The sequence below is a fragment of the Heloderma suspectum genome, chromosome 3, assembly GCF_057233095.1.
Source record: "Heloderma suspectum isolate Gila_16-S chromosome 3, 16-S_ref, whole genome shotgun sequence".
In the NCBI taxonomy this organism is placed as follows: Eukaryota; Metazoa; Chordata; class Lepidosauria; order Squamata; family Helodermatidae; genus Heloderma; species Heloderma suspectum.
In genome coordinates this window covers 239,501,075-239,528,898 of record NC_139460.1, presented here as the reverse complement: position 1 = coordinate 239,528,898, position 27,824 = coordinate 239,501,075, and the positions used below count along the sequence as shown (strand labels likewise).

At 41.6% G+C, this 27,824-nt stretch overlaps 1 protein-coding gene across 1 annotated transcript; it reads left to right on the top strand.

Annotated features, from left to right (window-relative positions):
- The first annotated feature begins 2,631 nt into the window (after positions 1–2,631).
- Positions 2,632–27,599, top strand: GPR26 (G protein-coupled receptor 26). The gene is made up of 3 exons (XM_084841948.1): positions 2,632–3,350; positions 22,095–22,208; positions 27,368–27,599. Exons 1-3 carry the CDS (start codon positions 2,632–2,634, stop codon positions 27,597–27,599), a joined length of 1,065 nt encoding a protein of 354 aa, XP_084698074.1.
- The last annotated feature ends 225 nt before the right edge of the window (positions 27,600–27,824 follow it).

Below are 27,824 nucleotides of genomic sequence, written 5' to 3'. Positions count from 1 at the left end.
AACTGATGTTCCTTTATGTGCCTGAACCAAACTAAGGCTTAATGATAACCTGGGCATTAGTAATTCATGAGGAAGAATAAATGTGTGTGGTAAATACTATGTGTTGCCCCCATGTTCTTTAAGCCCTGAAGACAGGTGGGCTGATGGCTACAAAATAGGTAGCTCTCAGGCTGAGGTGAGTCATTATTGTTCCCATTTTTCAAGATGAGAATGGAAGCTTCAAGAGAGTGATTTATTTTATTTTTAAAACAATTTCTAGCTTGCCTTTCAGCAAAATCAAAGTGGTAACAAAGTGAATCTCTCTCTGATGTAGAATGTGGTCATACAGAACTGTAATATGCTTTCAAGTCAACACCACGGTATGTGTCTCATAACTTCCACCTTCCAGCTGCTCTTTTTCTATTTCTCCTCTCAAATATAGAAAACCTTTGCCCATCCCACCCCACTCACCATCCCACCCTGCTCATTCTCTAGCCCTTTTCACAAGGTCTCAACTCTGTCTCTCTGTCTCTCTGTCTCTCTCTCTCTCTGTGTGTGTGTGTGTCTCTCACACACACACAACAAACTATTTCTCTCATACACATTCCAACATAACATTCATTAAGAGGTTTTCCCATTGTAATAATAATGGTGCTCACAGACCATGGTTCTCTCTGTGGCAAATGAAATTAGTTATTACCTATAGATGGCTAACACTCAATTGTGTCTGTCAGCTTCTGTCCTTTCCCCTGTCTTGCAGATATTTTGATGTGCTCTCATTAGCCTACCAATATGTCAAAAGCAGACCAATTTATTTTCCGTCCTAAACTTCCCCAATATAACTGGCCTTTGCCATTTCTGCATAACATCAAAAGGGGGTGGGATATTCACGTTCAGGTAGATCTGGAGAATTTCTTGAAGGATGTTGAAATTTTTTCTTCAAAATAAATTTCTGCTCCAAAACAGGATATCAGGCATAACTATTACAGAGGTATAGTTAATTGGCAGGCATCTCTTTCAGGTAGGGACCCCCAACTTGCAAAATTAGTGTTGAAGATGTTGTGGGTAGAAGCTTAGAAACTAGACAATGCAATTATAATTATGCATTTGAAATATGAGTGCCTGAGATCCTTATCAATTAGTGGAGACATCCAGCCTTTTTACTCCCTGAACCAGTTGATTAATAGTTTCAGCTGAAGTCTTATCCAGCAGTGCACATATCTGAGAAAGCTGTAAAATTATTAAGGTACTAAATATGGTAATAAAAATATGATAATAAATCCCCAGAACCCAAATTCTGTCTTAATAATTGCCACATCTTTATTTGGCAATTAAGGCAAAAAAAGGGGGGGCAGCTCTGATACTTAAAAAAAAATCAAGTTGCTAGTCCCTCGTGGCTGTATAAAATTGTATGGCCAATGTAGAGTCTGAATCAGCAGAAGTCCTTCATCAAGGCTTCCAATAATCAGGGTGTGGTTGTGGGCTAGGAATTGTTTCCTTCCCAAAGACTCTTGATGCTCTCCCCAGCTTATTGTTATAGCTCTGCCTTCTTTTTCTCCGTCACCCTCCATTCATGTTTCTTTTGTCCCCTCTAAATTTACAACCAAAGGTCCTGACTGCTGTGAAAACACCAATGGATGTAAATAAAGTAAATGCATATTAATCTGCATGACCTAAGTTTTTGTTCTAAGCGGACTATAAATGAGTGTTCTTTAGGTCAGGATTTGTGGTGCTCAAAGAAAGTAGATTCAGCTGCCCTCGTCCTATTTGTTTTTCCTCCTGTGTAGGAGGCTTTATCTCTTTTGTTAAAGAAGTTTCCAATTCACAAATGAAGAGTCACACAAAAGAACCCTCTGACAGACAGTAAAGGAAAATATATGTTGTCTTTGGCATTCTCTGGAGCCAAGCAAGTCAACATAAATAAAAGAATAGCCATTCTTTTTAAGGATGCGCTTGGAATGGGGGGGGGGGATGAAAAAAGTCTAAGGCTTGGACACTGGAATATGTTGTTTGGAGAGCTGTGGGGGAAACCCTTACTAGATATGTTAAACTGATGTGTGGGATTTTTTTTAGACTTTCGGATCTCCCAACTATCAGAGGGGTATTAGCTCAGAGAAGAGGGGAAAGCAAAAGGAAGATGGGGAGTTAATCATGCCAGCAAATCACCAGCAGCATGCATGCTTTAATCCATTAATGGGGGATTTATCTGTGATCATAAAAGCAGGTTAGAGTCAGCCTGGAAGCGTGTTGGCGGGAGGAGGGTAGAGAGAGTGAGAGCGAGAGCGAGAGCGAGAGCGAGAGGGAGGGAGGGAGGTAAAGAGAATAAATATACTGGTTGAATTGCTGAGAAGCTTTAGGACCAATAACTGGAGATCTCAGAAGAGCTGCTGCTCAGAATATCCTGCTTTCTTTAGAAGGAGACAGTGGCTTGGTCCAGGTGATATTTTTGTTTTAAAAACCCTCCTCATAGTTTGATGGGCATTCCCAATGCTTTTGTGCATGACTCTAAAAACCGTTGACGTGGAAAGAAGAAGCAGCAGCAGAGGGGGAGAAAAACTGTAGCTCTTCTAAAAATACTGAGGGCATGCAGGAGTGTGAGCGGGCTGGGGAGGGGGAGGAAGGTGTGAGAGTGCCTAGCATCATGTTTTCTGGATGCCAGCTGGGTGCAGTTTTGGAAATGTTCCTCCTGTGAATGGAGGCACCATGAACATTTGGGAAGTGATCCTGGCTTTCTTGATTGTGGTGCTCATCCTTGTGTCGTTGCTGTCCAACGTGCTGGTGCTGATCTGCTTTTTGTACAGCACAGATATCCGCAAGCAAGTCCCGGGATTGTTTATCCTCAACCTGACCTTCTGCAACTTGTTGATGACTGTTTTGAACATGCCCCTAACCCTGGCTGGGATCATTTACAAGAATCCGCCGGGAGGAGACCAACTTTGCCAGATCGTGGGTTTTCTTGAGACTTTCCTGACCACCAACTCCATGCTGAGCATGGCAGCTCTCAGCATAGACAGGTGGATTGCAGTGGTGTTTCCTCTCAACTACCATTCCAAGATGCGCTACAAAGATGCTGCTCTCATACTGAGCTACACGTGGTTACATTCTGTGTCTTTCCCTATAGTGGCAACTTCCCTTTCTTGGGTGGGTTTCCATCATCTTTATGCCTCCTGCACCCTGCACAACAAGAGACTGGAGGACAGGGCACAGTTTATGATTTTCACGGGGGTCTTTCATTCCCTCAGCTTCCTCCTCTCCCTCATAGTCTTGTGTTTCACATATCTAAAAGTACTGAAGGTGGCACGCTTTCACTGTAAAAGGATTGACGTGATAACTATGCAGACCCTCGTGCTGCTGGTGGACATCCATCCCAGGTAAGGAGATACCTGTGTCCTTGAATGGCAAGGGCACACACAACTGAGGATGCCTGAGGAGAGACAAGAGTAGGTTCAACAGCAGACTCAATTATCATCTGTCTGTATTTCATTATTTTAAAATGTAGCCCTTGCCTGTTTCTACTATGCATGTTTATATTTCCAGGTGTCTTGGTACCCACAAAATTAATCACTAATTAATATCCTGCAAACAGCAAAAGATGTCATCCAGGAATCCTTGGATGTGTTACAGGACTGCAGTGAGAACAAAAGGTTTGCGTAGGAATGCATTTCCTTTTGGATTGTGTGTCTGAATCTTTATTATTGTCACCTACAATGAACAGATCCATGTCTCTTCATTAAAGTCAGTTCTGTTAATGGATGTTATATGAACTGAATCTAAGTGAAATGCCTTATGTCCCTTAAGACTGTGCAGTGGGAAAATAGCATACTGAATGCCATTCTGTTTTCTGTGCTGCTTTGAATGTCACTGTGGAGTCAATAACTTTATTTTCCTTGAAGGAAGGATGCCCAGAGAAATAATATTTCCAAAATAAACACAAGCAGTCAACTAGGTACAAATACATCCAAAATAGCATTAAGATACAAATCCATACTGACAAGCAAAGGAAACATGAGTGAAACGTGCTCAAGAGTCCTTAAATCAACCCATATTTTCTAGGTATGGGAAGATGAGTCTCAAGCCAAGGGAAGGCAATGGAGTAAGGGACTACAGCGATGGGGAGGGATAACCAGAGGGAGGTACAAAAAGGAATGTCACAGAGAATGAGGAAATATAATAACTAGAGGACCTGTGAGGTGGAATGAGATGTGAAAGGATTTGACAGGGGAAAATTGCTCTGACTGACTTAGCGAGAGTAGATTTTGCTGGTGGGAGATGAAGATAGCACTGGGAGGAGCAAATACAGGAAAGGACAAAAAGTTTATTTGAATTGGAGTTGGTGGACAGAGGGAGGGGAAAGTGTCACCAGGTATGTGGCACAAAGCTAGAAGCCTCAGAGGTGAGAATGCATAGATCTATGGCAAAAATCTCACTGGAGGAAATTGGTACAGGTGGAATGCTGTCCTAATTGGGATGCCCTATAGTGTGTGTGTGTGTGTGTGTGTGTGTGAAAGAGAGAGAGAGAAAGAGAGAGACAGAGAGAGAGAGAGAGAGAGAGAGAAGTAGTAGTAATGTGATCTGGTGGCTTGCCATCTCTAAAAGGACTGTGGCTTGCCATCTCTAAAAGGACTGTGTTAATTTGTGATAAATCAGATCCTGAATAGAAAGATAATAATTCTCAAGTGAGAGAAAAAGTGTCCATTTGGAAAAAGAAGGGAAGAAATATTACTTCATATTCACATAGCATTTTAGATGGTTCAAATCTCTTCAAAAACATGACCTTGTAATCCTTAAACTGACCCAGTAAGATAGGCCAGCTTATTTGCACTGAAACTGAGGGACGTGCCTAAAGCTACATAGTGAATGTAGAGGGGAGATTCAAACGGGGTGACCTGATCCACAGCTCAGTATCTTAAGACCAAACTACACATGACATTGGAGATCTCTGACTGGAACATCTAACATTTTTAAAACTGAAAAGTAGCTGTGGGGTCCTAAATTGGATTGGAGCTGTGGTGCTGGGTAGAGGATAGTTTAACCCATTCCTCTTGCACCATTTCCCCAATTTAAATCATTATGAGGCACATTGGGGGAGTGGGGTAGACAGGTACAAATTAATACAGGTACCTGTCTTTTTGCTGCATAGTGGATAATAGCAGTTGTGGTGGCAATTTAAATCAGGAAAATGGCATGGGAGGGATGGGTTAAATCCTCTCTTTCCTCCCAGTTTAGTGGCCCCAATCCAATGTGGGGTCCTGCAACTTCATTTAAGTAAAGAAGTCTCCTGTGTTAGGTGTAGTCTGGACCTGACCTGAGCCATTATGCAACCTATTATGGCTGACATAGGAAACCAGTCTAATAAAGACATTTGTCAGTGGTATTTGAAATAATGCTCAGGGAGAAGGTGCAGGAGTATAGGGGAGTGGGTATTGTAATAAGTTAATTAGTTCTGAAAGTCTTTTGAGGAAAGAAAGGATCCTCATTCAGTGAAATAGAATGGAGATAATGTCTGGAAGGATGAGTCAGAGGGGCTCATATTTTCCAAAGGGGGAGCTGTGCTAGTCTGTTGCAGCAAAGATAACAAAGAGTCTTGTGTCACCTGAAAGACTATTTTATTCTGGCATAAGCTTTTGTGGACACTGTATGCATCTGATGCATCTGACAAAGTGGACAGTGTCCAAGAAAGCTTATGCCAGAATAAATGTGTTAGTCTTTCAGGTGACTCGAGACTCCTTGTTATTTTAGGGGCTAATATGTTCATGGAAAGATATGCTAGGATTGTAGGGCATCTAGCAATTGAGAATTTGGGGAGTGAATGGGTGATGGATAGGAATGAGATAAAGAAATAGCAGGCTGGCTAAAGAGGAGGAGGAGGAAGAGGAAGCAGCAGCAGCAGCATATGTCAAGGTAGACATTTATCCAGGATAGTCCACCTCCAAAGTGTTACAGTGTAAGCAGTTTGAGGCAGTCCTGGAATAGAGAAGTTTAGCACTTTCAGGGGTCCCATAAGTAATCTTATAAATGCTCAATACCAGCCATGCTCAAGGTTAATTTCAGGATGTGGGCATTCATCAGCCAAGGTGATAAGGTTGTGGACAAGTGGTAAGGCTGACCATTATGAGCCCATCACAAAATCAAGATGTGGGACCATTTGCACAATGCACCACAAAGTCCTACTCACTTATTATCGAAGCACCTCTCCTAAACTGTAGGAGGTTGGAAAGAGGAATGATGCATTGGTGTGGTTCAGAAGTAATGATAAACAATTGTTTATGGTTATGCACATATATCTCTGGTTCATGTGCTCTCCCTCCCCTTCCTTCCTCCAGCACGACCGTGAGGAACAGATCTGAACCATTGCTTCTAAACCCTAAACTGAAGTTAATCTTAACTACAGTTAGTTAAAAGAAGCCAGCTTCATAAACTACGGTTTGGACTTGGCTTGTTTCAGCTGATCATAGTTAATACTAAAAGCAGGTTGTCTGGGTTTGGACATAATGCCTAACTGTGTGATTAGTCTAAAATAGAAGTGAAAAGTTCCAAACTTCTTCCTGGCTACATCAGAGGAGAGGGGAAGGGGAAATGGCTTGTCCCCATAATGATAAACCACAGCTTATTGTTACATCCGAATGAGGCTATTGACATAAATAATGACTCTTTAATAAAGTACCTGGTTGTGTATCTGTATTGATTGAACTTGATCACCACCTCACACATCAGCAGGCATCTTCTTGGATTTTTTTCTTCTTCTTCCTTGCCAGCTAGTTAAAATCAACATTTCATTTAATGTGACTTTACCTCTCGATATTCTTTCCAAGCTTTTTTCCTAGTATTATGAGCTGAGATTTGTGTCATGTATCTGTCCTATAAGAATTTAACTTGGTTTTAACATTTTATGTTCATGTTATTTCTTTAATGGATGCATTCAAATAAGATGAAAAATTTGGAAAGTCTGTTTCTTTTCCCAGCTTGCATTAGCTTTTTTTCTTCTTTTTTTTTTTGCATAAGCCCTTCGAGGAGACTATCTGTTCCTAGTATTCATATGAATAATTTTTTTCATTTGTGGTATGTAAAGCTTTCTTGTTGTTATGTTTTTTGGCATGTGCAAACACTTAATTAGGAAGCAAAATATCCAGTAATATTTGATATATTTCATTGTGTTTAGAAATAAAGCTGCGCGATCTGTGATTGAACAGTGTCAAAATGGCAAACAGTGCAGAATGAAAAGACCACACAGCTACATCACTTTAGGATGTTTCCATATACCTATTTCCCAATCAAACATAAGTGTATCTGTGTACTATACGTCTGTTCTGAACAGTAGCATTCAGATGATAATGTGATTTCTGGTAACCATGGTTAATTCCAAGTATCATCAACTGTATATTCCTTCTTTTGTAATATAGCAGCCTAATATAGTCTCTATCACTGCAAATATCCTAAGTTATAATCTTTTTATAATACCACATTCCCTGCATGCCAGATGCAGACAGATAAGCTGTAAATTTTTCATTTTACAAAATGAATGTAATTTTTTATAACAGAAACACAGTCTGAATATTTGTAGTCAGAATGAAGGATGCCAAACGAAGGGTCACTTTTTTCTGAATGTGTTGTCTGTCATACTGTAAAGTCTTTTTCAAGACTTTCCTCAATACTTAACAAGGCTTTACAGCAAGACAGTGGAACCATTTTAAATTGGAAGATGTCTTATGGTGCCTTGAACTAGAGCAGTCCAAGCAGTTCTGTGGTGGAACTACTGGGAGGCATGTGGAAAGCCTGAGGCATCTCCAAGCTCTTTCAGTTGATGGCACTTCAAAAGTTTTCTCTCATGTTCTTTAGGCTTTATTAGGGGGGGGGGGATTGGAAGAAACCTAATCCCTCTAAACCAGGGATGTACAACTGATGGCCTTGAACACCCCTGGCCACTCCTGCATGCACCTCTGGCCACTCCCTGTGCAGCCCCCAAACCAGCAGGAGCCCACCCACTTTTCCCCACAGGGGAAAAAAACACACACTGTTCCATGGCTTCCAAGATTACTGTCGGCGTCTTCCCAGTGCCTGTAGTGTCAGAGAAACAGCAGTCTCAGTGACGAATGCTGGGAGAGGCTTTTACCTCCACCACCCTCACAGTGTGATCCTTAGATCTCAGTGGGCCAGGAGAGGACAATGTGTGCGTGTGCAGGAGGGTGCATGCATGTGTGGCCCCCGGCTATCCAGCTGACATCAGCTGCAGCTCTTGGGGATGAAATGATTGTGCACCCCTGTTCTAAAGTTACCTTGTCAGCTTTGATCTCCCACTGTGGCATCACAGTTCTGATCCACAGCATCACCCTGTCAGAAGGTCCAGTCACCATTGACCTCTTCAGCCATAGCATGGGCTCCCATCATCGTTGGTGATCACATTAAGGATGAGCAGGCAACTAGCTCTCTGGGTGCATGGCTTCATCACCCAAGATGACTACCTGTGAATGCCATAAGACTGTAATGGAGATGCAAGGGCTCACCATTGTCTGTCTACCTTACCCTAGAAAGACTGCATCTTTGTTTCGCTTCCTAATGCTCACTTCATCCCAGGTACCAGCTAGCAAATTAGAACAGGTGGGGTTACAGCAGCTTTGTGTTGTGTTCAGTTTCCTGCACCAAAAGTTGTGAAGTTAATTTAATTTTTGTGAACCGCCCAGACAGCTTCGGCTATTGGGCGGTATAGAAATGAAATAAATAAATAAATAAATAAATAAATCTAAATCAAGCCAGTCAGCAAGACTGCTCTTTTTTCTAGTTATGTGTTGGCATAAATGTAACTGAAATTATACCACAATTCCATCAAAATTACGGGTTTCTTCATCAATCCTATTCCAAGGAATTTCTACCCCTCTCAGATACATTTTAAATATGGACTGTAACAGATGTGATAGAAAAGTAAGGAAGTTTGCTAACTGAGAAAGTAAAAAGACTGCATTACAAAATTAGATTTGGCAAAAGGTTTGGACTGTTGATTTTTACAGTATAAAACAGCCTTGCTTATCCAAATAACTTGTGAAGCAGTCAGTATTATTATCTGAAGTTTGTTTAAATGGAAAGGCTGATTACACATATGGACACATGCACACAGTTATATAATTATAGTAATTATATAAAGGGTGTGCCATTAATTCAGATTTTAAAAATATTATGTAGGTCTATGTTCTAATAATAGGAATGGCTGTATTTAATAAAAAAAAAAAGAAAGAATTCAGCCTTCAGCTATTCTTTTATTTAAATACAGTTATAATACAAGACATACAATACAGTTACCTGGAAGTAAGTCCTGTTGAGCAAAATAGGGCTAACTTCTGAACAGCCATGTATAGAATTGCACTGTAAATCCATCAGACTTTCAGCTGGGCTGAAAGTGGAAGCTTCAGTACTAATATCTTGCTGTATTTTAAACTACTGTAATTTAAAAATAATCACTAAACTTTCAAAATCAGCTAAAATTTTGACTGCATTTTCATGGAAACCTGATCTTGTTTCTTGAAAGCAAGGAAATGCCCTTTGTTGATATTGCAAGTCACACCCAAAGAGCATATGTGTCTACCATCTGCAATATTTGGGGCCCAGTACAGCAGAGATCAATACGTGTTATATGAATTTAAGCATACCGATGAAAATGCACACAAAACATATGTATACTCAGAAGTAAATCCCATAGTATTCAGTGGGTTTACTCCCACATAAAAGTGAATAGCCTTAAATGATAAAGCAGCCTTAAATGATAAAATCTTAAGACATGATAATATATAGAATAGGAAAAGAAGGATATTATAGAGAGCAAAGGCAGGAAAAAAGACTCAAGGAAGAAAAATGAAGCATATTTTAATGTGACTGAATATATTTCCATGGATTTCAACTAGCTACATTAATTGCTGTTGGGCTACACTCAGCATGAGTGGGCTTCTTAAGCATTTTATGCAATATCCTTTACTTTATATAAATAAATATCTTTCTGTTGTATAGAAGGCTAATTGTATTATTTTATTATTTTATTAGTATTTCATTCATTTCATTATTATTTATCTCCATTATATTCTATCAATCACTACATGTCTTATGTCACAAAATATTTTTTTCACTAAATAATCCTCCTTTTTTTTTTCTATTTGCCTACTGCCCATCCCATCCAGCAGCAAACCCAATGTATGTCTGAAGTTTTCCTCTGCTGTAAGCAGGTTCACAGAAGCTTCACAGGGATAAGTGGGTGGATATAGGCAGCAAACAAACCTCCTATGCTTAGCCCTTACCCATGGGTATTCCAGTCAGAGATGCTCTCCCAACCCAGGCGAAAAAAGCACTTTGGAGGTTTGCAAAATCCCACATCAAAGGAGACACCAGAAATCCAAATTCTTCCATGGCTTGGATTAAAATCCAATCTAGAGAAGAATTTCCTACATCAGGTCCCCAGCAGCCAGTCTAGACTTCAGCCTCGGGCTACATGCCAAAATCCAAGGGTGGAAGATGCTCCCTTTGTGGGTTGCTTTTGCAGCACCACAGCCATATATATGCAAGAAACTGATAAGCCAGTTGGACCAATTCCTGTCCACCCACTTCTTCATTTTCTCCTGATCCCTCCCCTTCCCCTTCCCCTTCTGCTCAGGCTTGTGGAAGAACAGTGGAAAGACATCCACATAACCCTTTCCAAAAAAATTATGTGGTTGAATGAAAGAGGTGTCAGCCCAGGAGAATGGAAATCTCCCCATAAGGGACCTCAGAGTCTTTAGCAGAAGTATAAAGACAGGGGGTGCTTGGACCTGTTTAGCAGGAAGATTGCTAACCGGGGCCTCCCATATCTAGACACATGATGCCACATAAGGGTCCTACTGCTGCTCTGTCCCATCCCCTGTGGGGTTCTCACCGAGCCCTACCAGCACAGCAAATGGCCAACCTTGACCTAAGCAGGAGATCCCCAAGGCCTCAAAGGACCTTATCTGAAGTGGTGAATGAGACTCATGTTTTTTAAAGTCTAGGTTTCACACTTCTGATGCGGGGGAAATATTCTTAAGAAGCAGAATGCATTCCTATTTTCAGGAGCTTGTGACAATTCCCAAGATATCTGTTCAGGTGTGCTAGAAAGTGTTCGAATTGCTACATTTCTTAGTGTGAAGACAGATATAATATATTAAGTGTGGTGGAGGTGGTTTCAGTACACATTTCTCCTCTGAAGACAAATGCATTTTCACACATTCATTCAAGGCATTTTTATCTTACCCTTCAAACATGTTCTCAGAGTGGCTTCAGAGTTTCAAAATAAAGTACACAATTAAAAGATACAATCACAAGCTAAGAAAAACAATTGGAAACAGGAAGCATGAAAAAGTAGACAGACATAGAGCTTTTCTACATGAGGCATTTATTCTGTGCTCCTCATTCCTACTCACAGTTGTTTATAGGTTCTTTAGACAATGTGACCATCCAGTTTTGTTACTGCTTTTAAAGAGCACTTTGTTTTTAAGGAGCACTTCTTCTTTTTTTTAGAGCAGGGGAAATGTGGTATTATTTCTGAAAGCAAAAGAAACCACATTTTCCACTTCCATATTTGTGCTGTTCTACTATATGACAGTGCTGCCTAGAAGTTATGTAGCAGGAAATGAAATGCTTTTCATGAAGTGCTCAGATCTCCATTCTGTGACAAAACTGAAAGTAGATACAGCAGATTAACAGCCACATGCGGAAAAGCCCATAGAGTGCAAACATGTACATATTTACCCAGAACTGAGTCCCATTGAATTCAATGGGTCTTACTCCCAGGTAACTGTGGATAGGATTGCAACCTAAAAGGGTTAAAAACCTGGGACCAAAATGATATTGACATGTGCCTGATGCACCTCTCTTGAGAGAGTGTTCCAGCGTTCAGGCTCCACCACTGAAAGATCTCCTCTCTCTGGTAGCTACATCTGGAATGGCAAAAGAACCCAGAGGAGGGCCTCTGCCAAAGATCTTAAAATCTAAGCAGACACATGTGAAGATAGTATTTCATCAGGTACACTGCCCTAAGCCATGAACAGCTTTAAAGGTAAGAACCACCACTTTGAATTGGGCCTGGAGAGGGACCAGGAGCTAATGCAGTTGACAGAACACCCATGTAATATGATCATAATGCCCAGTCCTAGTATGTAACAGCTGTATTTTCAACTAACTGCAGTTTTCAATTCATCTTCAAGGGCCAGCCCACATATCATGCATTACAGTAGTTCAGAAGAGAAAATGTGTGTTGAAATCATTTCCACCATATTTGAAATGTTATGTCTGCCTTCCCTGTTGGAGCCCTTGCAAGTAAAACACCTGCAAGGACTTGACTACCTAATTATTGTTTGTGTGAGTTTTTTTTGCTATTTAGTGCCAAAACACAGAAATTTGTGAAGCTTGACAGGGCAAAAGGAAGAAATGTCAAACATAACAAGGTTATGTTCTCTCTAGCCAATCAGAGCAGCAGAACATGGATGCTAATTGCCATGATCCTGTAACCTCCTTCTTAAACTAACTTCATTAGTCTGAGTTTTCAGTGTGTGCTACTGCTAACCAGGTGACCCCAGCTGCCACACTCTCTCTGGTGTATTTTGTTTTGATTATTTTAGCCTGAAAGAAAAAAATCTGGATGCATCTCAAAGGTTCATTTTATTCCTGCTGTTTCAATAGAAATATCACCCCAGGAGGTGATAGCATCTTGTCCAGAAAACTATAAGAACCTTTCCCAAATTTAATTTACACACCATACATTTAGATCATGGTATTCAATGGATTTTTTTAAAAGAAGTTTTGTATAGGTATTTATTCTGTAATGCCTTTGACAATATAATAGGTTGGCAACATGGTGCCAGCCACAGGCCCCAATGCACCCCCAATGAACTTGCCAAGATGCCCTACCCCTCCCATTCCCCCCAATTAACACATTTTCCAACAGGTAGTGGGCATCACCATGAAATAGGTTTCTCTCATGCTAGAAACTATGGGTTCAAAGAAGTTGTCCTGAATTGACTACAGCAGTCCCAGTGAAGGAGCTGACAAGACAAAGCAATAAACCAGGCCAATACTCCAGCAGACAGGGTTCAGTTGAAGGGAGTTCAGGCAAAGGCAGAGGTGGTCAGGATACAGGCAAAGGTCAAGGCACAATAAGTCAGATATACAGAGTCAGCCAAAGCAGAAAAACCAGCCACAATGCAGCAAGCACTGATAAGGCAACATTGTTTCCAGCAGGCAGACACTGAAGGCTTTTAACCACAAAGACTGCTGAGCCCCACCCTGGCTCAGCTGCTGTCCATTAGAGCTCTCTGGCCAGCCCAGAGCCCTACTCAAGAAGAGGAACTCCTTTCTCCTGAGGAGACCTTCCTTGCAAGTGAGCGCTCCTTCTCGCAGGAGCCGTACTGCCCTATGGCTTGAGGCAAAGATGCTCCTGGCTCAGGAGGTTGCCCAGCCTCTGCCTCAGAGTCCCTCCCCGTGACAGGACAGGCCTGCTGCAGCCTTCTCACCCCAGGGCCAGGGCCCAGACTTCTCCTGATCTGGTGCCAGCGACTGCTGTAGCATGCCCTCGGTTTCTGGAAGCCGTAGTTCATCCCCTGAGGAGAATTCCTCAAGTGAGGGCATGACAGGAGTTGTTCCATGTGTTTGGGCTCAGACGCTACCTCTGCCTTGTACTAAGAAGTCTGGGCAGGTTACTTGTCCTTTGCTATGCCTCCCAAGGCAGGCATTTCATGGTAGCGCCCTAGGGTTACTCAAATTGCCAGATGTGCCCACAGCCCCAAAAGGTTGCCTGTTCCTGGATAACATTGACTTATAGTTGAATGGACTCACGATACCATGGAGTAAGTGGACCCAATAGGCAATCAGCGGTGCTGGCCCTACACCACATGGCATCCCACTTCTTTGACATCTCTCTTCTATTTGTTCAACTTTTGAACACCCTGTTTGTATTGTATTTGTAGCCCATTTTATTACCTTGATGCACAATGTGCATGCGTGATTTATCCATTACATAAGATGACAAACGTGCACAGATGGATCTGATTACCTTCACTCACCATCACTCTCAGGTACACTGTTGGTTGAATGAGCATCAATCCTAACAATTTCCATCTTCCTCCTCACCATATGCTGGAGATGAAGATCTTTTTTGCCAGCTCTTTTGGATTACTGTAACACACTTAGGGATGGTGGCAGAGTCCAGTTGGGGGCTTGGGCTCGACAGATTACCACCAGCTCAGCCCCCTGGACTGGAGTCCACAGACCACCGTGCTTGTCTGACTTAGCACGTATGGAGTCGGGCAAGCATGGCAGGCCCTGCTGTTCCACTGAGCCACCATTCTGCACAAAATGGTGGCTCGGCCTTTTCCATAAAGGCCAATTTTACATAAATAGTGGCCATAAAGAGCCCATTTATGGATCATTACAGGCCTAAGTGGTCTATTTAGACCACTTACGCCTGTAATGATCCATAAATGGGCCTCTTTATGGCAGCTGTGTATGCAAAATTGGCCTTTACGGAAAAGGCCGAGCCACCATTTTGCACAGGATAGTGGCTTGGCAGAGGAGCAGGATGCTGCACATTGCTCACTAAGTGCCAGCAGATCACCTGATGGCTCACCAAACATGGCAAGCAGGGTCAAGCACCCAGCAAGGGTCCTGTGAGTGGCACACAGTGTGGACAGGGGTGAGTTTGCCCATCCCTAAACACATTCTACATGGGGCTGCCTTTGCAACCTATTTGGAAACTTATTTGGTCCAGAATGCTGCAGCCAGACTGTTGACTAGGCCAGTTACAAGGAAGATGTTGACACCCTTGTTACAAGAGCTTCACTGGCTCCTGATCTGTTTCCAGGCACAATTCAAGGTGCTGATTATGACCTATAAAGCCCCTTATGGCTTTGGACCAGGGTACGTGAAAGACCACCTCCTCCCATACGAGCCTGCCCAGGTTTTAAGATCTTCAGGAGAAGTCCTTCTTGCAATACTGCTGCCTTCAGAATGGGTACTTCCTGGTGGCTACTCCCAGGCAGTGGAACTTCGTGCTGCCGAGGGAAGCTAGGTTGGTTCCCTCTCTGCTGTCCTTCCATCAGCAGGAAAAAAGACACTTTTAATAAAACTGGCCTTTGTTGTCTAAGCTGGTCTGTTGGTTTGGATGCTGTCTTTACTCTGTTATTGTTGCATTTTTAATGTATTTGTTTTATTATTGTTTTAATCAAGTTTTTATTTTACATAATCTATAGTTCCTGTGATCGTAAGCCACCTTAAATGCCCCCCCCTTTTTTTTTGGTAGAAAGGCAGGCTACAAATCAAATCAAATCAAATAAATATATAAACTCTGCAACTGAAGATGAGCTATCTATTTGTTTTAGTTGCTGACTGGAATCTGGCCCTGGCAATCATAATTTATAGCATACAGAAATGTGATTTCCAGCGTATTCCAAAAAAGCTTTGTTAATTAGGCAAATCATGAGCTGTTAAATGATCTGTTGCACAAAAACTGACTTGGGAACAGCAAGCATAACTTATCTCTGCTTCGTCAGTGCATGCATCATGCAGTATTATCAGTCATGTCAGCATTCTTGCTTTACTCAGAGGGGTAAGATTTTGGCCCTACACACTGCACAGACATACATTATAATTGTACATACAATCCGCCTGCAAGCCTTCTCAGAATTTACTGAGTTCCGTATCTGAAGGCAGCAGCTCACAGGAAGCAAAATCCATTATAACATCACACCAAGATGAATGACTAACTTAGGATGTGCGACAGTGAGTTTAAAGAGGAGTTCTATTTGAATAAATTGAAATGTCAAAGGCAACCTGAACTAAAATGCTCACTTCTCTCTAGCTACTTTTCTGGTCTATGCATACAGAAATAGCAGTGATTTCAGCGTAGTGTTTTATCAGGACATTGGAGCTATTTTAAGATCCTAATGGGTTTTCACAGGGCTGAACACAGCCCGGAATTGGCTCAACTCTGCACAACCTCAGGCCAACTGCATGCCATGTATATCACATATCGCTACACCAAATCATGGGAGTTAGGCATGCCATGCAAGTTTCCAGGGGTTTTCCCCCTTCGAGTTTGGCCCTTGTGACTCTGCAAACAGCAGGAATTCCCAGAGAAAAGGATCTAGATATTATTTCATTTAGCAATTAGTAACAGTTCCATTGAGCTAAAGCATCTTTTTTAACCAACCAAAAAATAAAACTGTTCATTTGGATATCTCAGTGCATATTAACAGTGTTCTGTACATATCCAGAATGCACTCCTTGTTGTTCAGTCGTGTCTGACTCTTTGTGACCCCATGGACCATAGCACGCCAGGCCTTCCTGTCCTGCGCTCTCTCCCGGAGCATGCTCAAGTCCATATTCATTGCATCCATCTCATCCTCTGCCGTCCCCTTCTCCTTTTGCCTTCAGTCTTTCCCAGCATCAGGGTCTTTTCCAGAGAGTTTTGCATTAGGTGGCCAAAATATTGGAGCTTCAGCTTTAGTATCTGTCCTTCCAATGAGCACTCAGGGTTGATTTCCTTTAGGACGAACTGATTTGACTTCCTTGCAGTCCAGGGGACTCGTAAGAGTCTTCTCCAGCACCACAGTTCAAAAGCATCACTTCTTCGGCGCTCAGCCTTCCTTATAGTCCAGCTCTCACAGCCATACGTTACTACTGGGAAAACCATAGCTTTGATTATATGAACCTTTGTCGGCAAGGCTATGTCTCTGCTTCTTACTATGCTGTCTAGGTTTGCCATAGCTTTCCTCCCAAGGAGCAAGTGTCTTTTAATTTCATGGCTACAGTAACCGTCTGCAGTGATCTTGGAGCCCAAGAAAATAAAATCTGTCAGTGCTTCCATTTCTTCCCCTTCCATATGCCAGGAAGTGATGGGGCCAGATGCCATGATCTTCTTTTTTTAATGTTGAGTTTCAATCAGCTTTTGCACTCTCCTCTTTCACCCTCAACAAGAGGCTCTTGAGATCCTCTTCGCTTTCTGCCATTAGGGTGGTATCATCTGCATATCTGAGGTTGTTGATAATTCTCCCGGCAATCTTAATTCTGACCTGTGATTCATCCAACCCGGCGTTTCTCATGATGTACTCTGCATATAAGTTAAATAAGCAGGGCGACAATATACAGCCTTGTCGTACTCCTTTCCCAATTTTGAACCAATCAGTTGTTCCATGTCTTGTTCTTACTGTTGCTTCTTGACCCTCATACAGGTTTCTCAGGAGACAGGAAAGGTGGTCTGGTACCCCCATCTCTTTCAGAATTTGCCACAGTTTGTTGTGATCCACACAATCAAAGGCTTTAGCGTCGTCGATGAAGCAGAAATAGACATTTTTCTGGAATTCCCTTGCTTTCTCCATGATCCATTGAAAGTTGGTGATTTGATCTCTAGTTCCTCTGCCTCTTCGAAACCCAGCTTGTACTTCCGGTAGTTCTCAGTGCGCATACTGCTGAAGCCTAGCTTATAGGATTTTAAGCATCACCTTGCTGGCATGTGAAATGAGCGCAATTGTACGGTAGTTTGAACACTCTTTGGCATTGCCCTTCTTTGGAATTGGAATGCACTCCACTCAGGGTCAATTCTCATCTTACATCAGGCTGGTGCAAGTTACAACCCACCAACCGGATCACAGGCCAACAACAGCTACAAATGACAACCCAAGGGGAGGCTGTCCAATCAAAATATTGATTAATCTATATGACATGATGAATTATCATCTTGCTACACCATGCTTCGTAATACAAGATATAGCAAACAAAAGATTTTATGTAATCATAAAAACGAGAAAATAGAACTCAGGTATGAAAAGCCTATTTTTAAGAAATTGGCACACTTCTCTTCTTTTAGGTACAGTTTTCTCAAATTGGATCTGAAGTGAGCAATAGCAAGAGCCTCAATGGTCACTTCTGAGAAAAATAATAATCCAGGGTTGTCCCTCCCCTCCTAAATGTGAGTTAGGATTTATCTGTAGGAGGTTTGGGGGAAAGAGACATAATGGAGCAGTCTGTCACTTTGAATTTTCCAGAACCTACTCAGTTCCTTCTGTAGTTTGGGATAATGTGGGGGCCCATAGAGACTCCCTACAACAGGGGTGGGCAGAGGGTAGCTCTCCAGATATTTAGGACATCAACTCCCAGGAGTCCCTGGCTCCATGGCCAATGGTCAGGAATGTTGGAGTAGAAGTCTAAAATGTCTGGAGATCAACTTTCTGCCCACTCCTGCCCTACAACTAACTGGCAAACATAAATTCCTAATGGAACTCCATCTCCCTGCCTTTCCAACCCCTCTCCCCCAAGGAGCTCAGTGGGCTTCAGTTCATAGGGGCCAGTAGATTCCATTAATGAGCTGGTGGACACAATGCATCAGATTTTAAAGGGGTGAACAACTGCCTCCTCTCCTCATCCACCTAGGCCTGCATTGGTCATTGCTGCCACTGGCTTCTGCTTCACAACTGTGTTCCTGTCATACCTTCATTTTCAGGGCTGGTCACCTGGGAATGGATGACACAGAGTGGTTCCCACCACTCCCTCCACCCTCCTGTGTTATCACTGGATCTTGGGTGGGAATCAGCAGTCCCCTTCCCCTCCCCCTCCCCACCACAAATGATTCATGCTGACACTGGAACTCTCTAGCCTTGCTTCAAGTGGCTTATGTACAATTTGTGCATGCTAATTTGAATAAAGTATAGATTTAGCTGCTATTTCTTTTATTAAGCCTCCTAGCCTTTTGTGGACTGTGGTGACCAGTTTCAGCCCAACTCTTCTTTGTTTATAGTGTGCAATTTCACTTAGTATGGAACCAAGTCAGTACAGCCCCACCAAATGCCTTGGGGTGCAATCCTATGGATGTTTAGACAGAGAAAAGGCTGACAACGCCCAGCACTCCCTGCTGGGAGTTGTCAGCCTTTTCTCTGTCTAAAAACATGCATAGGATTGCGCCCTTAATATCTTAAATAAATAGAACTCTTGACTAAATAACTATCAGAAATGTTTGAAAGGTACATCTGCTTTGGATGAAGCCCAAATACCAAACCCAGACAGTCAACTTTGGAGGTATTTGGACTTTTTCTGAAGTGAAGCGGATCTTTTTCTGAAGTGGCTCAAAGTGAAGCAGCTGTTCCCAAAACAGCGAATCTGCTTTGGACTGGGGCAGGCGGGCGTCATTTTGTTTTCAGTTTGCAGCCCAAGCCAAAATTGCTACATTTATGAACCTCACCCAAACTTTCAATACAAGGCAACTGCCAAGCAAATTAAAGGGTGGGATACAGAGAAGGAAGTGCAGTTTTGTGAAAGCCACCTCTTGCTTCCAACTAGGCAATGACTTTATTGGGCTTCTCCAATCAAAGTGTTTTTGGGAGGGGCACTGAAATAAATTAGGATTGTGACAGTATTTATTTTCCACGGCTGTTTACTTGTTTTCTCTTTTAGGAGAAGGAATGCTGAAAGAGTTTGTGGTGGCATGTTGATGGTTGATCCACTCTAGCTATGTAACATGTTGCTGCAGTGTAGTATGTCACCCCTTAACTTGTAACACATTTATTATTATTATTATTATTATTAAATTTATTAATCGCCCATCTGGCTGGTCACCCAGCCACTCTGGGCGATGTACAGCATACAGTAAAACAGTTTAAAACAATACAATTCTACAATAAAAACATTTTCTAAAATATTTATGCTCCAGCATGGTGTCCCTGCACTAATATTGGGACAGTGCCTGGCATGGGTGTTTCAGTTTGCTGCCTCTGCAATACCTTAACTCTGAACTTGGAACGAGTGCTCTGGTCCAGCAGAGCGCCTCCTCCTTGGTCCCGGGGACTGTGCTAGGGTGGCTATTTATGAGTCACCAGAAAAGAAAAGAAAAATGGACCATCCAAAAAGAGGATGGAGTAGGAAACTGAGTTGCATAAAATTTGCATATTTCAATTTATATGTATAGATGCAAATTTAGACTTAACTATTAAAATTTAAATAGAAATACAGTACATCCCACTATAGTAATGAAGACTGTAACAAGGTGACCTGCGTGCCTTGCTCAATCTACTGTCCAGGTGCTGCTGCTGAGCACCTTCAAGGCCCAGCTCTTCTGGATGATGGCTCTTTATCTTTAAACCAGATTTGGACTGGAAAGCCCTTCAGATAGAGGATGCTTTCAAAATAGATAACCATCCTCTGGCAGCAGCAGCCCTTCAAACAGAGGGCTGTCCTCTATAAAAGAGGACACGTGGCCACCACAGACTGTGCCTGGTAATGGTGCTCACCTTACTCCTGCCTCTGCCTCACTTTCTGTCTCCAGAAATGTCCACCCACCTACCTCTCTGCCTGCCTGTCTGATCAGGCAACAGTACTTGCTGCTGGTAAAGGTGCATGCATGGATGTGTTGCCCTTTCTCTGCCTGCCCTACTTCTTATGCCAGAACTGGGAGGGTGTAGCTAATGTGGAAAATGCTGGCTGTGCTTGGAAAATGCTGGCTGTGCTTGGAAAATGCTGGCTGTTCAAGTGCTCCTCTGTGTCTGCCACATCACATGCACACATCCATCTCTGTCCAATCAGCTTTCCCATTTTTGTGACTTACTCTACCCTGCTTTCTTTCAATTGATACTTCCAACTGCCAGCATTCTACACTGATTCCTTCATCTCCTCTTCTGAGCTTGAAATGCCTCAGCTTTGTTTCACACCGTATTGCTTAGAACATGCACATGCTCATTTAACTGTAGAACTGCTGTAGTTATTTGCCATGGTAGTTGGCAACTTTAGCCACAGTCCAGCACCAATTTGGAATCAATAGGCTTAACAGTGCTCTGGATTATGGCATTGGTGGGGGGTCATGATAGTGTGTGTGTGTGTGTGTGTGTGCGCGCGCACGCACATGCTATTACTGTTGCTTATCTGCACATCTGCAAGGTGTGCAGTTTCCTGAACTAAGCCTCCACAACCCTAACAGAGCAATCCTACCTGCCACATTGAGGAATTCTGCAAGTGGACAAACCACCATTTTGAAAGCCCTGCTGGGCTCATCCTGGCAGAGTGGAAGAGAAGCAGTTTTGCTTTCCCCCACTACCTGGCAGTGCTTCTTTTAATGAATTCCCTCCCTTTGGTGTCAATGGGAGATAATTTATTTACATGAGCTCTAGGGCTGGCATAGATCTGGTTTGGGAATTTGAAAACTAGTGGACTCCTGGCATACCTTCCAACACATCTTACTTACCTCCTCACCAGTTCTGATGTTGGAGAAGAACCAGCCACATAGGTTTCCACAGCAACTGAAGGTTCAGAGGTCAGATCTCCCCTCCGAGGGCAAAGCTTTCTCTCTGGCACTAGGGATGGGAGAACCAGGGATGCTCAAATTCATCAAGTTTCTCCAAACTCCACTTGATAGTTCATTTCGCTCCCATTCTCATTTGCAACTTGTTTTTCTTTTCATTCAAATGGGAAAAGTGCACATCCCCCCTTTTGATTAAAGGGTGAAAATGTGTATTTTTTATTTTAAAAATGTGCATTTTAAAGTGTGTATTTTTCAAAATACACATTTTCCAGAAATGTTTGGGAATATGTGAACTTTTCCCTGAAATACGCTCCCATTTGCATTCATGTTTGGGATGGCAAGCATCACAAGTTTGAATGATTTACGAACTGATAAAAAATTATCATACATCCCTACTCTCTGCCCCCCGAGGAGGAGATCTCACATATCCTCTAACCCTTGGGATGTCTTCCAAGGGACTATAGGATTTCATCCTAATAGATGAATTGAGGGTCTCAGCAAATGACAACGTATCTGCTCAGAATCTGGCAGATTGGTAGTTGCAAATAAATTTGAAATACATTTTCCATCCTTGTCCTACCTACCCACCCTGTATAATATTAACAGGGAATAGTAGTAGAATATATGTTGACTTCCACTTGCCTGCTGTGACTTTTACCCAATTTGTTTCAAAGGAAATGTTTTCTCAACTTTTTCTCAAGGGGCATGCTACATTAAAACCTAGCAGCAAGACTCCACATGAATGAAATCCTTCTTAGGAAAACATACAATGGACTTGATAAGTAAATGTGATGAAACATTATTTGAAATCATATAATTCACTTTCTTGTTTATGTCAAATGCTACACAGTGTAAGAGAGCGATGCCTAGAAGAACAGAAGAGGCGGAGACAACGAGCCACCAAGAAGATCAGTACATTTATTGGCACTTTTATACTTTGTTTTGCACCGTATGTAATCACAAGGTAAGTTTTAAGCTAGCCACTTCATCCCTTCTAAAGAAACTGATAGTAGGGAACTACTTTTGCTCATAATGGCAGATTATTAAATGTCCGGTTGGCAAAATGCTTTTAAACATTCTTCAATGTACTGGCAAATGTTGCCAACCCAGCTGCTCATATTTTATGGTCGCCACCTTACCAAAATATTTGTTAATGAATCGGTTCAAAGTCTGCACCTCAGTGAGACGGTCTTTGGTAAGGACTTAGGAAAATGCAGTTAGATTCTCAACCAAGATCAGATAGAATTCAGAATGTTGATCTCAGACTTCAGGAGCTGTGCTGTATGTTGCTGTGTGATACATAACAGTAACACATGCTCTGGGAAAAATGTTGGCTACTTTAAATTAATGCATATAGATGTTCTAAGCTTACAGTTGGCATCTGGGTGAAGTGGCTACCAGAGTTTTGCACCATGGTTGCCATGTAATACATTATTTAGTGGCACGTATATATCTGGTTATTGTGGGGTATAAAAAAGGTATTTTCTAAAAATGCACAGCTTTTTGGCAGTTTAGTCCTGAATATATCTTTCCCTGAATCTACTCTCTCCCCTCATATATACCAATGTTTCTTTACTCCCTTTGCACCATCACAAACATTTAGAAGCCATTGTAAGAGAAAATTTTAAGTGGCTGCAATACACCTGGAGATCATTTGCATCAGTCTTACGAGATAAGTTCTTAATCACATATATCACAGTTTTTCCATCTTAGAGCTACAAGATGAAGCATGTGGTTATAACTCACCACTGATTAATAAGTGCTAGAAGATGCACTAAAATGTTCATTTGGAATGATAATGGTAGAAGAAAAAAAAAGATCATAGTTCAAATAGATATTATGAGATTGTTTATTGAATAATTATGAACAGTTTGCATCCAGTATCAGAGAGGTTCACAAAAACCCATGCTCTGTTGCTATGATCAGTTGCTGGGAAGAATTAGAAACAAAAAGAATGAGAGAGAAACTGCATTCAAAAACATCACTCCAAATTGTTCAAGTGGAAATGAATTATTGAAATGTTGATTGCTGAGCTTCTGAAGCAGCACAAGAGGGAACAATCTAAAAGGTTATGTTAGCTTCTCTGAACATTTGGAATGTGTAGATTTATTTTTAACAAAGTGGTTCATGGAAAAAATGAGACTATCTTGGCACACATGAAACACTGAGTGGCATTAATAATAATGTCGGTGCCCCGATGCTGATAATAGATGGCATAAGTCAAGACTGTAGGGTGCTTATCCCTCACCTCTGTCTTCCCTTACGTATTTTTGGTCTGTACTTAGAAATGCTTATAAAACACATGTAATGGACATCATCCAGGCTAAAGTCAAGCACTGTAGCTCAGTCATAGAGCAGAAGCTCTGAAAGCAAAACGTCCCAGTTTCCGTTCTTGCCATCAGATTGCAACTGAGGGCAGGGGGACTCCTGTCTGAAACCCTAGGGAACTACTACCAATTAGCGTAGACAATACTGGGCTGGAAGGACCAATGATCTTACTCATTTTAAGGCAGCTTGATATGTTCACATTCAAGGCCCTGATTCTAGTGTGAGAGTTAAGCATATGCTCATCTGTTCCCCATTGTAACCCATGTCTAATATCTGTTGTTTTGCAAGTCTACTTATCCTTTAGTTATGAACATGTTTAGGAAATTGTGACCAATAGTTACCTATATGCCATTTTAAATGTGGTCAACTTTATTAAATGATAACAACATTTAAAATGACATATTGATTACAATGACTGATTTTATAAATTAGTTGGGTTACTTGAGGGTGTGTGTGTTTTTTGGCATTGCACTGTTATTACTTTGCAGGGCACCTTTGTATTTACTGCCTCATTTATTTACTCATTGTTTACTGCCTGATCATTTTATTTTTATTCTTTCTTGGTGTCCCATTTTATGTTTTGTTATGGTCAGTGGCTGAAAAAAATAATCTGAACAGACTTATTTTTCAATGCTTTTTGGTTTCAAGAATTAAGCTTCATGGCAATGGACTCCAAGTACTCCTAGCTAGAGTGACGTAACGCCAGCTTGTTGGCCCCAGTCTGACACACCATCAGTGTAGAAGCATTGTGGGGATGGGAGCATCAAGACAGGTGTTGAGGTGGCAAATGATAGTCCAAGTATTTAGTGACTCATGGATGAATATTCTGGCTTTGAAAGCTACTAGGTACCTGGCACATTTCTGCTCTTGTCTAGCCTTTTCCTGACATGTGTTCCAGATGCAGGGAACTTTTTAGTATTCAACCATGTTGAATCTGCACCTGCAGTATGAAGTGGTACGGTCTCAGAAGAGCTGTAGCTCCTTTTGGTTATATATAGTTAATTTCTTAGAATATCAAGTTAAATTAACCTGGAATTAATCTACAACAGCCTTGTGGTATATACATAATTACTAGAAAAAGCCTAAAATTTGATATTTTAACATTCAGTGATCCAAGGTTTACCTGTTAATAGTACATGAGGTTGACTTTATAATAGAGGCCAGCAAATAAAGCAAAGCCAAGCCTGCATGGGATAGAACCTTGGATGTAAGAGTTCTATTGTCTATTCATTTCCAGTCAGCATTGCACTGGGATGGAAAGATTTCTGGTGCCACCAGGAATATATCTATGTTGTCAGTTCAAGCTTACTATTGTCAAGATTTCCCAAGGTTTGAGTTTAAGTGGAATTTGTTTGTTTGAGTGTTTCTTTAAAATGTACTTAGACCTGTTGAATCTAAATCTCTTTGTACCTGAGCGATACACTTTATCACTGGCAGCAACAATAGCTGATGCCAGCAACTGAACACTTAAATCTGCCCTTCGAGCCATACTGTTTAACCAATTTTGATGAAAGTTTGAAGGCAAGCTAATATTAGGCCTAACATTTATACCCAAGGTTTTTGAAACTTAAGTTGAAAAATTACAAAAATGGATGCGAACAAATGAAAACTAGACATGCTAATTACACATCCTACACAGGCCTAACTAACTAGATTAGGATGCAAATTTATAAATAATATTCAATCATGGTATAAATATATATACACATAATTTAAAAATAAAATCGTAATTGGTATGAATTATGCTTTTTTCCCTGTATTGTAACAACTTGGCCTGTTCTCTGAATTCTCCTGCTCATTTTCTGTCTGGGATTACATTAAACGACTTCCAAGAAAAACCTCAAAAGGGCCTGCATAAATTTAAATGGCTCTTAATGGAGATCTTACACATAAGAGTGGCACTCATTGTATGTGACAGAAAATCCCATCTTGAAACTGACAGCTTGACAGAAAGTAATTATAAGAAAGTGGAACTAATTGTTCACTTCAAATCAATAGTACACCTTTGCCTTCAAACGCTGCCCTTGGGTAGCAGTACCTTTAAATAATCTTGGTTCATGTGTCCATTCTGATTTACTTCTGCCCTAACAACTGTAGCGTGTCAAAGGGCTGTTGCTCACATAGGGCTTCTTCCCCACACAGATACAATACAGGAGAAGGAAGGATCCCATAAGGCTCAGTAGTCCTCTTCCTTCAGTTTATACATTCAGGCAATGCACAAGAACAGTCCGGGGACTGGGAGGTTTATGAAGGGAAAGATTGCACCAACAGTCTTTCAATATATGGGATGGTGTTCAGAATTTCCCTTTAGAGGTAGAGGTGTGTGTGTCGGGGGGGGGGAGGTGTACACATACACACACACAAGCCCTCCAGACATTCAGATTTTAAAGCTTGGACAGGAGATGGAGACACGGCCCTTCCACTCACAAGCTCCCCTTGTTGATAGGAAAGGTCTACAGTGAAAATGGAACTGCTCGGCTGAACACGGTTACAGCCCTTCATGCAATCAGCCCCCCCCCCCGCACAATCAGAGTTCCCAGCTGCACGAGGAACTGGTAGAACTGCACTTACATTGTCACTGCAGAAATGCTTCCCCATCAACACAGGGAGGTTGGGGGTGGAGGGGCAGGGCCAGGCATCTCCATGCCTTGTCCATAGAAGCTTTAGGCAATGTTGCTATGGGGTTAGTTATCCCTGGGGCTTTTTTTCCTTCAGAAAAGGGTAACAGGGGGGATTCTAAATACCTACTTTTTCCAAGTCATGCAGTCAATCCTGAAAAATCTATACAGATTACCAGTCCCAATGTACTATTTCTGAAATTCACCACTTCCCATACTTGCTTGCCTTTTGGAGACAAACAATAATTTTCTTTTAAGCAAGCTTGCTTTTTAAAATATTTTTACCTTTTATATTATTTTCATTGATGGCAGTGACCTTGATTTTTTTTTTTTTTTTTACAGATGAGCAGCATATTTTAAATCAATAATCAATAAACAATAATTCCATCATGGGAATCATTTCAATAGCACAATTCATGGAGACAGCCACACCTAATAGTGGTGGCCAGAAACATGAGATGTTCAGTTACAGAAATGGCTGCAGTTATCTCTGTTAAAATGTCCAGTACCTGAGTATGTCATATGAAAACAATAAGCAGCACCATTTGTTTGTATGCTGGCTCTTAGAGTGTTGATGATATTAGTACCAGAGATGGTGTCAAGGGTAAGCATAGTCAGGCACTTGTCAAGGGCCCACACTCCAGCAGAGGTCCACTGATGATGATGAACAAGCAGCCTTCTTGTTCACCTGCCTCTCACTCTGACCCAGACAGTGGTGGCAATGAGAAGGAGGAGCAGTAGAAGCCCCTGCCAATTTGCTCACCGGCTTTCTGCCTGTCAAGCATGCAAGTGGAAGCAATAATGAGAAAGGTAACAGAAGCAATAACAACTGGTGACAATGGCAGCAAGAAGGTAGACTCACTGAAGGAGGGGACCCATTGAGGGTGCCTTGACCAAAGGTCCTCCAAAATCTGAAGCAGCACTGATTAGTATTTGCATATAAAAGTAGGCTTGTGCTTTTTGCATCTGTATATCCCTAAATGGACCCTCTATGTCTGGAGGCTATATAGCTTTAATACAGATGTTGGGTACAAGCAACAACAGGGAGGTATTGCCTTCATGTCCTTGCATATATCTCAGAGGCTTGCTGCTTCTGGGACTAGAATGCTTGAACTATGTTCTGAGAATCCCTGATGTGTTTACCTGATGGTAATATTATCTCTTCTTTTCTTGGCAGACTGGTAGAATTCTCATATATAGTCCCTATCAACGCACACTGGGGAGTCATTTCCAAGTGTTTGGCCTATAGCAAAGCTGTTTCTGATCCCTTTGTATACTCTTTGTTGCGACACCAGTACAAGAAGACATGGAAGGACATAATAAACAAGATGCTAAAAAGAAGCTCAATAAATTCATCAGCCCTTACAAGTGAATCACAAAGTCGAAATATTTTGCAAGCAAACGAATGAAGAGGCCAGGTTGAACTATTTATTAAATGTAGCCTAACACGGGTGAACAGAAGTTGAGGAACAGCAGCTGGTTCCCTTAGAATCATCAGCTGAAACTATTTTGGAAAGCCTTTGGAAAGCCTTTTAAGTCTTCAGCAACTTAGGTAATTAATTTCATAGCAAAGTTGGCTGCCTTTTAATAATGGTATACAATCTTGTCTGCAAAAATCTCTTCCAAATTCATGA

Excerpts from the sequence above, each read along its gene's own strand:
- GPR26 (XM_084841948.1), top strand. The coding sequence starts at position 2,632 with ATGCCAGCTGGGTGCAGTTTTGGAAATGTTCCTCCTGTGAATGGAGGC. Across the intron at positions 3,351-22,094 it reads CTGGTGGACATCCATCCCAG|TGTAAGAGAGCGATGCCTAG; the intron begins GTAAGGAGATAC and ends AATGCTACACAG. Across the intron at positions 22,209-27,367 it reads GCACCGTATGTAATCACAAG|ACTGGTAGAATTCTCATATA; the intron begins GTAAGTTTTAAG and ends TTTTCTTGGCAG.